Source organism: Anomaloglossus baeobatrachus, chromosome 5, assembly GCF_048569485.1.
Source record: "Anomaloglossus baeobatrachus isolate aAnoBae1 chromosome 5, aAnoBae1.hap1, whole genome shotgun sequence".
Classification (NCBI taxonomy): domain Eukaryota; kingdom Metazoa; phylum Chordata; class Amphibia; order Anura; family Aromobatidae; genus Anomaloglossus; species Anomaloglossus baeobatrachus.
Genome location: NC_134357.1, coordinates 162,617,622 through 162,632,207, shown reverse-complemented (window position 1 = coordinate 162,632,207; position 14,586 = coordinate 162,617,622). Strand labels below are relative to the sequence as shown.

The 14,586-nt window shown below is 42.8% G+C and overlaps 1 protein-coding gene across 1 annotated transcript in view; it reads right to left on the bottom strand.

Moving 5' to 3' along the window:
• OPN4 (opsin 4) overlaps positions 1-14,586 on the bottom strand; it is a 215,802-nt gene that overhangs the window by 44,724 nt on the left and 156,492 nt on the right. Inside the window, exons 9-10 of the mRNA XM_075347269.1 lie at positions 10,633-10,779; positions 8,475-8,543 (exon numbers count right to left, since the gene is read on the bottom strand). Coding sequence (XP_075203384.1) covers positions 8,475-8,543; positions 10,633-10,779 — 216 coding nt within the window. The remainder of the gene's footprint in view (positions 1-8,474; positions 8,544-10,632; positions 10,780-14,586) is intronic.

Sequence of the window (14,586 nt, the reverse complement as noted above, 5' to 3'; positions counted from 1 at the left end):
TGAATTCTTGGATATTGCCATTAAAACTGAAGATAATGGCTTGTTGTCGACCTCTATTTTCAGGAAAGATACGGCCACTAACAGCCTCCTTCATGCCTCTTCATCTCACCCGAGAACATTGATTTCGGGCATCCCAATAGGTCAATTTTTAAGAACTAAAAGGATCTGTTCCGATCAACTCAGTTTTGATAAACAATCCAGTGAGCTGGCACAGAGGTTCTTGGAAAGAGGTTACAACAAGAAAATGATACAAAAAGGGTATCAACGAGCCACACTTTCCTCTAGAAATGCGCTCCTATTTTCTAATAATACAAGTACAAATAGAAATAAAAAACTAAAGTGGAAAAAATGGGACTTATACGATTTATTACCACCTATCATAATCGATGGGCAGAGATGAAGGGAATTCTACAAAAACATTGGGATATTTTACGCTCTGATGTAGTTTTGAAAAGCATTTTACCCCCTAAACCGTTGGTTACGGCAAGAAGATCTAAAAATTTGAAGGACACGTTGGTCCATAGACATTTTGACCCAAGTGTAAAATATAAAAGACCACTCACCACAGCAGATCAAGGGTTTTTTCCTTGTGGGCTGTGTAAAGCCTGTGCGAACCTGGTAAAATCTAAAACCTTTGTTAATTTTGATGGGACCAAAACTTTTACCATTAGGAAACAACTGACATGTTCATCAAGGGGGGTTATTTACCTTGGTGAATGCCCCTGTAAGAAATTTTATGTTGGCCTGACGACCCGTGAGATAAAGGTTAGAGTGCGAGAACACTGTAGGGATATTATCAAAGCGAAAACAGTTGAGGATTATACACAGTTAAAAACTCTCCCGCGACATTTTAAAGAATTTCATAATTGCAACCCGTTCTTGTTGAAAGTTAGGGCTATAGATCAGGTAGATCTTGGAATCAGAGGGGGAGATCTGGGTAAGGTCCTGGCTAGAGTGGAAAGCGGTTGGATTTACCGTTTAGGTACACTCAGCCCACAGTGATTGAATGAAACTTTAGGTTTCGGGGCTTTTTTGTGAGCCAAAGTGGTGGTGTCCATAACAATTGTCATATATTTTGATAGTTCTTTTGTCAAGTTCTTTTTTATGTATTTTTAATTCGTGTTTGGGTACGGATGTAAGTGTGTTTAGGTTTTTAGTGAATATATGTGATTTCTTACTTATACTATTATCTTTCCATTATAGATATTGCCTTTCATCTGAAATTGTTGGAAATATAGAAACCTACTATTAAAATCCTGAAGACATTCTTTTCATTTTTAATATGCATATTTATAGTAATGAGGTTATGGTTAATGAGGACTATGGTCTGTTAATTAGATTATAACATATAAATAAGAATTTTAAAATAGTCTGTGGTAGTTTTGGGCTATTTATATTGAAGTTTATGAGGAATATTTTGTGCATTATTATATTATATGTGTTGTGGTGGGTGTTGTGAAATATACCTTAAAAGAAGATGAGATGGTTATTGTAATGTTATTTGAGATGTATTACATTCTTCTATATATAGCTTTCTAATGGAGAATAGTTTTTATAGGTAGGAACATTATGCAACTTATGCGCCACAATGCGGTAGACTTACCATTCAAATGCAGAGCGCTTACACAGTCCGAAGCCTCCCGGAACTGAAATGCCGGGCGCAATGAGTGGAACGGCTTTGTCTGTTGGTCACTTCTAGGTGCCTGACACGCAAGCTGCGTTCCACAACCGCCCGACAGGAAGTGACGTTATATCATGGGAGGAACACGACTGATGTAAGCACCGTGAACGCTGTTGATTGGGCAGCTGCCGGTATTTAATCTTGGCGCCTTCTCCAGCCCGACATGCCCCCCGTTGAAGCGGGTAGCGAAACGTACGTCGGGGTAGGTGACTGGCGGCTCTTCACTATAATATGCCCAGGTAACTTCTTGCTCTTGAATGGTTGATTTGGTGCCCATATTTTTTCAGCTTGGCGTCTGCTAAAACATGATATTTTCTCCCGTTCGGGAGTTGTTTGCAGGCACCAGCTGATTGACTTATCTCCTGAATACGTGCTATATCGGTCCCGCTTACAAGTTGGACCTTAGCGCCATCTATGGATGCAATGGGGTAATGAATCCACCATTCATCTGCAACTGGGTTTGTTGGCACGATATTTAGACTTTCACTTAAGTGCAGTGACTATTAATATATTTTTTATGCAGTGATAAATTGACCTTATAATTGCCAGATTGTTTATGGGCTCCTTACTAGTTATTCCATGTTTGGAAAGTAGTTTAGGTATAAAATCCAATATATTGACATTATATGGGAATGTATTACAATTTGCATTTTTTGTACAGCATTAGTCACTTTACATAGTGGATTGGGTATATGTGCAATATCATTATGCTGCTAGTCTGTTTTGTTGCTGTATACATCTTTTTATGCTTGTGTGATTGTATATATTGAATAAAGATTATATTGTATACTTAGGACTGTTTGCTCCTTCTTGAAAAAATGATTTTACAAAAAGTTTTTTCAATTGTTGATATTAAAGCAGACAGCTGTAATCTGCAAACCACAGCTGACAGCTTCATCTTGTCTGGTGATCAATTTGGAGGGCTCCCCAAGCTGTTTTTTTTTAAATTATTTATAAATAAATAATTAAAAAACTAACAAACGTGGGGTCTCCCCAAATTAGATCACCAGCCAAGGTGAAGCTGACAGCTGGGGTCTGGTATTCTCGGGGTGGGAAGAGCCATGGTTATTTGACTCTTCCCAGCCTAAATATAGCAGGCCGCAGCCGCCCCAGAAGTGGCGCATCCATTAGATGCGCCAATCCTGGCGCTTCACCACAACTCAGCCCGTTGCCCTGGTGCGGTGGCAAACGGGGTAATAAATGGGGTTGATACCAGATGTGTAATGTCACCTGGCGTCAAGCCCAGCAATTAGTAATGTCCCGGCGTCTATCAGATACCAGATATAACAAATTGACAGTAATAAAAAAAAATTGACAAAAAAAAAAAAATTTGAAAAAACACTCCCCAAAACATTCCCTCTTTCACCAATTTATTGAAAAGAAAAAAATTTGGTTCTGCTGTAATCCATTTTGCATATCCCACGATGATTCTGGACCTTCTAGAACATGGGGGGCACGCTCAGGGAATGTATCCCCCATTTTCTAGGAGTGCAGACCCTCCATGTGAGGAGCATGGGTGCAATCACATTGCACCCACTCTCCCCGGGTCACAGCTGCAGAGTGTGAGCAGCAGCCAGCGTCTCTGAAAGCAAAGCAGGAAGCTGAGCTGACAGCCGCTCTGCGCATGTGACCAGCGTGCACTATGAAGGAGGAGGGGGCCGCGGGGGATCAGAGCTGTGACAGGTACGGGGAACACCAGGGAACACCGGGGGGAATAGGAAGTGACCTGGCAGGGCCTGGGGAGCAATTTTCTGTCGCATGTGTCATGGTACATGCGACAGAAACCAGAGGAGTAGGGTAAATGCGGGCGGTGCGGTGCTGTGCGCGTGGCCATCTTGGATTTTTAGGAGGGGGTTGGGGGTTGGGGGGGGCACTTTGGCGACACCGGGGACCCGGAGGGGACCGGGGAGGAGATTTATCTCCCATCTGACTTGTTTGATCATGCCAGATGGGAGATAAATCATTTTTTACCGGCGCTGTCATTTACTGTAACATGATCATTGGTATACTGTGTATACCAGTGATCACATGAGCGGGGACCGGAAAAAATGGCCTGACTCATGATCTCCAGGTTCTCAGCTACCCCCGGTAGCTGAAACCCCAGAGATTTTCTGACTCTGGGGGGCGCTATACCCTTTTTTCCGACCGCCGTAAAAAAGCGGCGGATCGGAAGAAGTACCCTTATTTACCGCCGTTAAAAGGCGTATCGGCGGTCGTTAAGGGGTTAATGTAAGTCTGCATAGCAACATGTTCAGGTACAGATAAGTTGAAAAGCCGTCCCTTAGGAAATTTACAACCAGGCACCAATTCAATGGCGCAATCACAGTCCCTATGCGGAGGCAAAGACGCAGCCTTGGTCTCATTAAACACATGCATGAAATCCGCCAAATAGTCATGAACCTCCCATGTCTGAGATGAAATAGACAAAAGAAGAGTATCACTATGCACACATTTGCAGCCCCAACTAGTCACAGATAAAGAAGTCCAATCAAGAACTGGATTATGGGCTTGCAACCAAGGAAATCCCAGTACCAAAATGTCATGCAAATTATGCAAGACCAAAAACTTACAAACCTCCTGATGGTGAAGTGCGACCCGCATCGTCACCTGGGTCCAAAACTGGGGCTTATTTTCAGCTAAAGGAGTAGTATCAATACCCCTCAAAGGGATGGGAGCATGCGAAGGCACCATAGGAAAATCATAGCGCTCAGCAAACCCAAAATCCATCAAGTTCAGGGCAGCTCCTGAATCAATAAAAGCCATACCGAAAAATGATGATAGGGAATCGGGAATTATTGGCTATGAAGTGGGCTTTTGAAGAATGGCGACATTGGCTGGAGGCGGCGTGACATCAAATTATAGTACTTACTGATCATAAGAATTTGATCTATCTTGAATCTGCCAGGAGGTTGAATCCTAGGTTTTCTTTGGGGCAGATGGAGGCTTCAGCCTGCCCTGGTGTTGATTCGGCAGTGGAGAAAATGCAGCATATTTGGGATCAAGTGGTGGATAAATTGTCCCACTCCCAGGAAAATGCCCAACGGTTTGCCAACCGACGTAGGACTGTGGGTTCCTGGTTTAAGGTAGGGGACTTGTTCTGGTTGTCTTCCAGACATGTTCCTATTAAAGTTTCTTCTCCGACATTTAAGACAAGGTTTATTGGACCTTATAGAATTTCGAGGGTAATTAATACTGTTTCTTTCTGTTTGGCTCTTCCAGAGACTTTCAAGATTCCCAATGTCTTTCATAAGTCTTTGTTGAAAAAATATGTTGAACCGGTAATTCCCATGGCTGCGCCTCCTGATCCTGTGTTGGTCGAAAGGGATCTGGAATATGTAGTGGAAAAATGTTTGGATTCTCGTATTGCTAGACAGAAGCTCCAGTATCTGGTCAAGTGGAAAGGTTATGATCAGGAGGATAATTCTTGGATGGTTACTTCCGACATACATGCTGATCGTTTGATCCGTGCTTTTCATCGAGCCTATCCTGACACACCAGGGGGTTTCGGTGAGGGTTCGGTGACCAATCCTCAAGGGGAGGTACTGTTGTGAATACGTTTTCCAGTTTGGGGCTCCCTCTTGTGGTCAGTGCTGGCGGTGCAGTTGATTTGTGGAATGAAAGCCACACACCTGTAAAGGACTGGAAATCAGGGTCAGATTGGGACTATATAACTGACTAGTTTTCTCTTGTTACTTGCCGGTGCTCAATGGTCTCCTGTGTGTTAAGGACATTCTGTAACCAGCTCTGCTTACTACCAGAACTCATCTCAGATAAGTGGTCTTTGCACCTCTGCTGTTTGTTTTCCACTTTCTTGTTGTTTTTTCTGCTTTGATACTACTGCTTGATTCCTATTTTGTCTGTGTGGAGTTCTTGGCGGAATGGGATCATTCCCTGCTGGGAGGGTCTGTATACTTAGCTCCATGATTCTGCAAGGTATTGTGCTTGTCATGCTTGGTATTAATTCAGTCCCTCATCTATATTAGTGGTTTGGATACCAGTAACATCAGAGTGCTGATTCAGTGGGGGAGAGGTTGTGTGACCTCAGGATTTTTCCATATCAGAAGTGCTGGTATATATTAGGGTTTTTTACGGTTGCAGACAGTGCTCCTTCCTATCCTTTCCTATAAAGATAGTTTGGGCCTCACCTTTGCTGAATCTGTCTTTTCTAGCTTTGTATTGTGTTTTTCTATATCAACATCGCCTTTACATGTGGGGCGCAATCTATCTATCTTTAGTGACTGCTCCGAGGCAGATTAGCTTTCTTATATCTCTATCTGTGAGAATATTTAGTTCTCCGGCTGTGTTGAGACGATGTCATCGTAGGCTTGTCCCACGGCTACTTCTAGTTGTGTGTTAGGATTAGGTCTGCAATCCATTAAGGTTCCAGCCACTCTGTTACCATTTGAGATTCCGCATTTTTTGATCATCCTTGGTCCCTGAATCATAACAGCATCCTACGTCATGCACACGAGCCGGCATTGAGGTCCCACGCAGGCGCACTACAATACTTTGATTTGCTCTGCTCAGGGCAGATCAAAGTGCGCCTGTAGTGTCGGCTTGTGTGGATGAAGTAGGATGCATCATGCACCCAGGTGTTGTGAACGTCGTCTGTGTTGGTGCTGTTCTGAAACTCCCTCTAGTGGCCAGGAATGGTAGTGGAGCTAAATCTGAGCCATTGACTCAGACAGGTGTCGGCGTTAATTGGGAATTGGGGAAGTCCTTTTGCAGACAAGTCTGGTCTATATAGGAGAGCACTTTCAGCCCGGCTTTCGCCGGCTATAATTGTATATTCCCTGTCTCTGTTCCAGGCCTGGAGATTTGTCCTTCCCTGTATCCCTGAGCAAGGCTTCTGCAGATAAGTTTCAGTTTTGCCTTGCTTTCTTGTTTACATCTTAGGGTGTTGTTTTTTCTTGTTTTGCTGTGTATCTGTTTTCTTGCAGGTGAAGCTTTGTTTCAATTGTGTTGTGAGCATGGGGGTTTCCCCTGTGCTGGCTTTTCTCCAGGAAAAGGGATTTTTATCCCTGTCTGATTTGATTATTTGCTCCTCTCTATTTTTGTGTTCTTTTTTGGTTTTTAGTCTCTCCCATTATTTATAGGAGTACCTGATATAGTGGGGGTGAGGACGTATGACCTCCAGGGCCTTTTTAACTATCAGGAGTTTGTTATTTTTCTATAGGGATTTTGCACTGACCACAATCAGTTCCTTTCCTTTGCTTTGTATCAAGTTCGTTGGGCCTCACCTTTGCTAATTCTATTTTTCCTGTCTGAGTACTGTGTATTTCTATATCACCGTAATCTTTATATGTGGGGGGCTACCTACTCCTTTGGGGACTGCTCCGAGACAAGGTAGATTTCCTCATTTCATTCTGTGAGGCGTCTAGGTGGTGTCTAGGTTTTTAGGAATGCTCCACGGCTATTTCTAGTGTTGTCTGATAGTCAGGGGATTGCTGTCAGCCCAGGTTCCAACTACTTCTGTTTCTTGGTGTTTTTCACTAATGGGTGTTTTTTGTAATCTTCCATGGTTACCGGATCATAGCACTCAGGCTTCAGAAGAAGGAGGACAAAGATGGCTGAAAAAGGAAGCTCCAGTACTGGAGAACTCAATGCAACTTGTGTGCAATAACAAATGCAATAGCTTTTGGTCTGTGTTTTGACTCTTTAATAGTGTCTTAGGTAATGAAATATCCAATATAATTATTTTGCATTTCGATTTGCAGGCTTAAAATTCTATAAAAGTGACTTTTTGAAGCCAAAATTCTACTGTGAATTTGCTGAGGAAAGAAGTCCGCTAAAGTAAAAGTGTATTAACTATGGCTTGGTTTATGCACCTAAAGATCTGTCTTATTAGGTATATAAATAAATGTAAAAATTAAGTCTTCATCAAGAAGAGCCTGCATCAACAACCTGATGTATTCTGCTACATCTATGGAGAATACATGGTTGAAAAACAAAAAAGAAATATCACATACTTCGTGAATATACCTGGCTTTGTGAATACCTGGCTTATTTTGGAGTACAGCTTGGAGATCAGGATAAGTGTTGGGGAGGGATGAGCGAACCCGAACTGTAAAGTTTGATGTCCATACAAAACACCTTGTGTTCGATGCTGAACAACAAACATAGACTTTTGACTGTATGTCTGATTCCTGTTTGGGTTTGTCACCTGAATAAAGCTTGTTGAAAGGCTGTAACTCTACTGCAGTCACAGCTGGAAGTTCCAACGCGATCCCACCTGAGACCGCAGGTAAACTCACATGAGGTGAACTCATTGGACTTAGTGACCTCACGTTAGATAAACTCATTGAGTTTAATGAGACCTGCATTTTCTGGCAAAAAAATGCTTTATTTTTGCGAAGAGATGCGGATTTGATGCTGGAATTTATACACCAATTTCTGTAACAATCATTGGTGTTACCAGCATGTGTGGGCAATTGACTGACACATTGCCCCACTCTGATAAGTAGCTTCTGTCTATAGACAGAGCCTTGTGTGGGCGGTGGCAGCTCTCTCAGCTCTGCTGCATTTCTAAATCTAAAAACTTTGAGTGTGTCAAAATGCACCCAGTAATCTAAGTGATAGATTATTGGATTCAGGATCTCTTTGCTTACATCATGCTGCTGTCAGATAAGGTAGCAAAAATTTTCTGACAGATTCCCTTTAAACGCTTATTTATTTTATATCAAAGTACCTTGTTATATTTTTACATATTGTTTGCCCTTAATTTGTAGGTGCTCATCAATTTTGTAATGATGGGATTTTTAACAATATGTTTAATGTGATGTAAACAACTTACCGAGTGTGGAGAGCTACGATCTGATGGGCCAATTTCAACCAATGAAATGTCATCTGCATCCACTGAATTCTACAAAAAACAAATTTGGTGATTAATATTAAGTCCTTGTACATTTTTTACTATTCATAAATGAATATGTGTTATAATATGAAACGATACTTGCTAAGCGATAGTAATTTATATTCAAAGAAATGACAACATTTAGTAAAATTCTATAAATGGGAAATATTCATTGTGCATTATCTAGCAGGATTATCTAGCAGTGAGGGACTATATAGCAAATATTAAAGTGGGAAGGTTCTCTTTCAATGTTAGTTAGTACGATTACATTCTTATCTATGTGGGCCAGTGGGACTTGGTGCTTGTTTACCATCATTTCTTAAAAGTTGGTTTAATTCTCTCTGTTTGCTAAAATTATAGAATCCAGTGGGGATCCCTACATTGGTTCTAACATTAAAAAAAACTGGAGGAAGCCAACATGAGTCAAGACCACTAATTGTGATCCCATTGCAATCACATGATCGAAATTTATAAATATGCCTCTTTTCACAATTCCTCTACTCAGTGTTTCTCGGACACGGTAAGAGACAGTTCAACCATCCTATAGAATCAGGGTCATGGTGAGCTGTACATATTGTGAGTGACAGCTCAGCCGTCCAATCTGAGACAGAGGCATGCTGAGCTGTCTGTATTGTTAAGGACAGCTCAGCCATCCAATCTGAGGTTGGGACGTGCTGACTTGTCAGCATTGTGAGACAGTCCAGCCACCTAATCAGGGCCTTGGTGTGCTGGGATTCCTCTAGGTGTCTCATGTTCTGAGTGATAACCTGACTAATTAGCTGGCTGTCAGTCTCTGATTACTGCCAGTCATAGCCTTAGCTCAGTGTTGTATGTGTGCCTTATTTTCCAGTGCTCTGTAACTCATCTATTGCTGCCTGACCTTGGACCATGCCTCTGAACATCCGTTTTGAATAGCCTTTTTGTATTGATCCGCTATCTTCCTGGAAATTTGATCTCAGACTGTGACCTAACTGCACTTTTGTCTTAAGGGTACTTCACACACAGCGAGATCGCTACTGAGTTCGCTGCTGAGTCACGGTTTTTGTGACGTAGCAGTGACCTCATTAGTGATCTCGCTGTGTGTGACAATGAGCAGCGATCTGGCCCCTGCTGTGAGATCGCTGCTCATTACACACTGCCCTGGTTCGATTTTTTATTGTTGCTCTCCCGCTGATAAGCACACATCGCTGTGTGTGACAGCGAGAGAGCAACAATCCTGAATGTGCAGGGAGCAGGAGCTGGCATCTGAAAGCCTGCAGTAAGCTGTAACCAAGGTAAACATCGGGTAACCAAGGTGGTTACCCGATATTTACCTTCGTTACCAGCCTCCGCAGCTCTCACGCTGCCAGTGCCGGCTCCTGCTCCCTGCACACACTAAGCTAAGCGGTGTGCGCTGGTAACTAAGGTAAACATCGGGTGACCATACCCGATGTTTACCTTAGTTACCAGTGTCCGCAGCTTCCAGACGCCGGCTCCGTGCAAGCACAGCGTCGCTTGCACATCGCTGCTGGCTGGGGGCTGGTCACTGGTCGCTGGTGAGATCTGCCTGTTTGACAGCTCACCAGCGACCATGTAGCGACGCAGCAGCGATCCTGACCAGGTCAGATCGCTGGTGGGATCGCTGCTGCGTCGCTAAAGTGTGACGGTACCCTAACCCCTTATTTATGATGATGGTAGCTGACCCCAGACTTCTTGATTACCCTTCCTCACAGCTTGTCCGTGAGTGGTGACTAGCATCACACTGCTCATTCAATAGGTAAGAAGAACATTAAATTATTTTAAGTTTCAGAAAAATCCAAGACTTTGTGAAAAAAATTGCTTTATCAACAATAAGACACAAATAATAAAAGAGAAAACATAACATACATGGTTGAAATAGTCTACTGAAGACATATCATTGGTGCAACATGTGCAGACGCACAGGGGCCCAAGACATAAGGGGGCACACTTTCACCTTCAAATCAACAAGCAGGCCCTGTCATAAACACAAAGAGGGGCTGATGTACTGTTCTTTTAGAGGAGCCCTCTTTCATCTGTGTCTGCTACTATACCAAAGGATGATTAAAATTGCATACAGGAATTTAAAAATTGGTTTTACCTTTTCAAAAATGCCAGAATCATGACTTTTCAGCTTGGCTTTGGATTTCAAGTCATTGCTGTCAGTTGTGTCTTTGCTCATCTCATAGGAAACTTGCCTACTAGCTTGCCTGGAGTTCATACTATCTGCTTCAGTATCCGTCCAACCCTGTAATAAATACACCATAGACATCAAATACACAATTATTCAAGAAGCTGATTGCAAAAAAAGACTTTTATTGATCATGAATTGACTGACACTGTTGATTTATCAATATGATAGATAATCAATGTTTGATCAGCCATGGTCTGACACCCGTCACCTCTGCCAATCAGCTGTTCTTGTTGCCAGCGATGGCAGCAGGCAGACTGAAATGCTCAGTTCTAGAGCTGCCCCATCAACTGATAGTGACCATGGCAGTGTACTGCACATCCGCTTCCCACTGAAATGAATAGGAGGTGGATGTGCAGTACCCGGCTGCGGTCATTATCAGAAGATGGGGCAACTCTGGAAATGAGCATGTCTGGCCACCTGTTGCCGCCACCAGCACTGACTACTGTCTGATCACCAGGGGGGCGGGGTGTCGAAAGCAGCCGATCAGACATTGGTTACCTATTTGAAAAATAAGCCATCATTGTAAAAGTAGTGGACTGCCTCTTTAAAAAATAGTCGCCTAATTCCCAGTCCTCAGGGCCTCTTGTTTACGCAATCACATGTTTGTGCAGTACACGTCTTGTCGTTTTGACGTGCTGTAAACTCCAAGCCCTGGCCTGGTGCCTTCACCCTAGAACCAGACTTCTGAAAGTCCTGTTCTAGAGGGAAGACACTGACAAGCAACAGTGGAAAGACGCACTCCTGAAGTCTGGACAGTGAGGTGAGTACTAAGGGTTTCTTTATTTGCTACCTGTTACATCTGTTATGGTCTAGGAACCCCAGAGCCTAATAGGGAACATTCAGTTAATGGAGAAAACTTTGCTGCAAGTTGAATTTCCCATTAAAATGTGGGCTATTAAATTCAAATGTTGTCAGATCCACTTATCTCTACCTGTAACTAATGGAAGTGAGAGAATACATAACTTTACATCAAGTGTGTGATCCTGTTGATTGTCAGACAGTAGTATTTTGGGGATTCATCACCCAGTGTGTTTGATGAGTGGTGGCAGTGTGTTGTGTTACCGGGGTGTGTAGACTGTATTGGGGTGTGATTTATGCTCACTTGACAGATGTAACAGAGGTTGAGTGCTGGATTAAGTGAGATAAATGAACCCTTGCAGGTGTAACACAAATCACGTGCTGAGAAGTTTTGTCAGGAAACAACCCTCTGGTGCCCCTTTATCGTCAGGACAATTACGGAATTGACTGACAATAAGTAAGTGAGGCTGCGTTTTTTCTGCTGTTATGCTGATTATTGATGCCTTCACAGTGAGTGTACTGTATATATAACACCGGTTACAGCCCGAATATATATATATATATATATATATATATATATATATACAGTACAGACCAAATGTTTGGACACACCTTCTCATTCGAAGAGTTTTCTTCATTTTCATGTCTCTGAAAATTGTAGATTCACATTGAAGGCATCAAAACTATGAATTAACACATGTGGAATGAAATACTTAACATAAAAGTGTGAAACAACTGACAATATGTCTTATATTCTAGGTTCTTCAAAGTACCCACCTTTTGCTTTGATTACTGTTTTGCACACTCTTCGCATTCTCTTGATGAGCTTCAAGATGTAGTCACCGGAAATGGTCTTGCAATAGTCTTGAAGGAGTTCCCAGGGATGCTTAGCACTTGTTGGCCCTTTTGCCTTCACTCTGCGGTCCAGCTCACCCCAAACCAACTCGATTGGGTTCAGGTCTGGTGACTGTGGAGGCCAGGTCATCTGGCATAGCACCCCATCACTCTCCTTCTTAGTCAAATAGCCCTTACACAGCCTGGAAGTGTGTTTGGAGTCATTGTCCTGCTGTTGAAAAATAAATGATGGTCCAACTAAACGCATACTGGATGGAATAGCATGCCGCTGCAAAATGCTGTGGTAGCCATGCTGGTTCAGTATGCCTTCAATTTTGAATAAATCCCCAACAGTGTCACCAGCAAAGCACCCCCACACCATCACACCTCCTCCTCCATGCTTCACGGTGGGAGCCAGGCATGTAGAGTCCATCCGTTCACCTTTTCTGTGTCGCACAAAGACACGGTGGTTGGATCCAAAGATCTCAAATTTGGACTCATCAGACCAAAGCACAGATTTCCACTGGTCTAACGTCCATTCATTGTGTTCTTTAGCCCAAACAAGTCTCTTCTGCTTGTTGCCTGTCCTTAGCGGTGGATTCCTAGCAGCTATTTTACCATGAAGGCCTGCTGCACAAAGTCTCCTCCTAGCAGTTGTTCTAGAGATGTCTCTGCTGCTAGAACTGTGTGTGGCACTGACCTGGTCTCTAATCTGAGCTGCTGTTAACCTGTGATTTCTGAGGCTGGTGACTCGGATAAACTTAGCCTCCGCAGCAGAGGTGACTGTTGGTCCTCCTTTCCTGGGGTGGTCCTCATGTGAGCCAGTTCCTTTGTAGCGTTTGATGGTTTTTGCCACTGCACTTGGAGACACTGTCAAGGTTTTCCCAATTTTTTTGACTAACTGACCTTCATTTCTTAAAGTAATGATGGCCACTCGTTTTTCTTTATTTAGCTTCTTTTTTCTTGCCATAATAAAATTCTAACAGTTTATTCAGTAGGACTACCAGCTGTGTATCCACCAAACTTCTGCACAACACAACTGATGGTCCCAACCCCATTTATAAAGTAAGAAATCCCACTTATTAAACCTAACAGGGCACACCTGTGAAGTGAAAACCATTTCCGGTGAACACCTCTTGAATCTCATCAAGAGAATGCCAAGCACAGCACTGCTGTTTCAGCTCTTTCAGGACTTCTGCAAGGCGTCTTCTTCCCCTTATCTCTGCTCTGTCACAGCTTCCCATCACCACTTTGACAAAGTTTACTGCAAAATTTGATACTCTCAGTCTAAACTTCAGTGACGGTAGTCCAGGTGACCCGTGTTTCATAGCATCCTTCCACTGAAGAACAACCTTGATAAAGGTGTCACAACCGAAACATTGGTGTTGCTTCTGTTAGGGTTCACATGTTTTTTTGCAGTTTGTCAATAATAAAAAACACTTGCATGAATTATCCCTCTCCTTGTCATTTGAGTGCTTGGGTTCATGGCAGCCGGTGGAGGATGGATGCGCAGTGCGCATGATCCGGAGTACCTGAGGCTTCCGATCATGCACACTAAATTGATGTTGGGTGTAAGCTTCCTGGCTTCAGTAAGGTAGAGTGCGCATGACAAAAATTAATGAGGACTCCGGATCATGCCCAGGGCGAATCCATCCTCCGTTGGCTGCCAAGAACAGTGAGGTATGTGCGGCGTCGCTGTGTATTAATTAGCATGTTAGTAAGCCTACAGGGGAGTGCTACCATGATATGTGGGCCGACTAACTAAGGGGAGAAACGCCCTTGGGACTAGTTCCTGCGCTCATTAGCATATAATATATTATCTTTAGAAATACTTTTTGCGAAAGATCTCTTTATCTATGCTAGTGCATACAGGGACTGCTAGGCAGGGATTAGCAATATGCATCCAGAACTGCCTGTGGCTCTGAGTGCATATTGCACCTGACAGGTTCCCTTTAATGTGGTAAGCATTGTAGCCTTTAGTGATGACCAACTCAGTCCTTCGAGATATAGCAGCAATGCAGGGGTTTTTTTTATTTCAAAGGCTCAAAGCTTAGATTATTAGCAGTATTTTCTTGAATACATTATTAATACAAACCTGTAAGAGTAGAAAACATCTACTGACTTGGGATGTTTGCAATCAAGTGTGGCTCATATAGGTTTCTTACATTTAAACCACTAATATAGAATGCAAATAGATGAAACTGTAAACGGCAGAAAAAAGTTCATTTA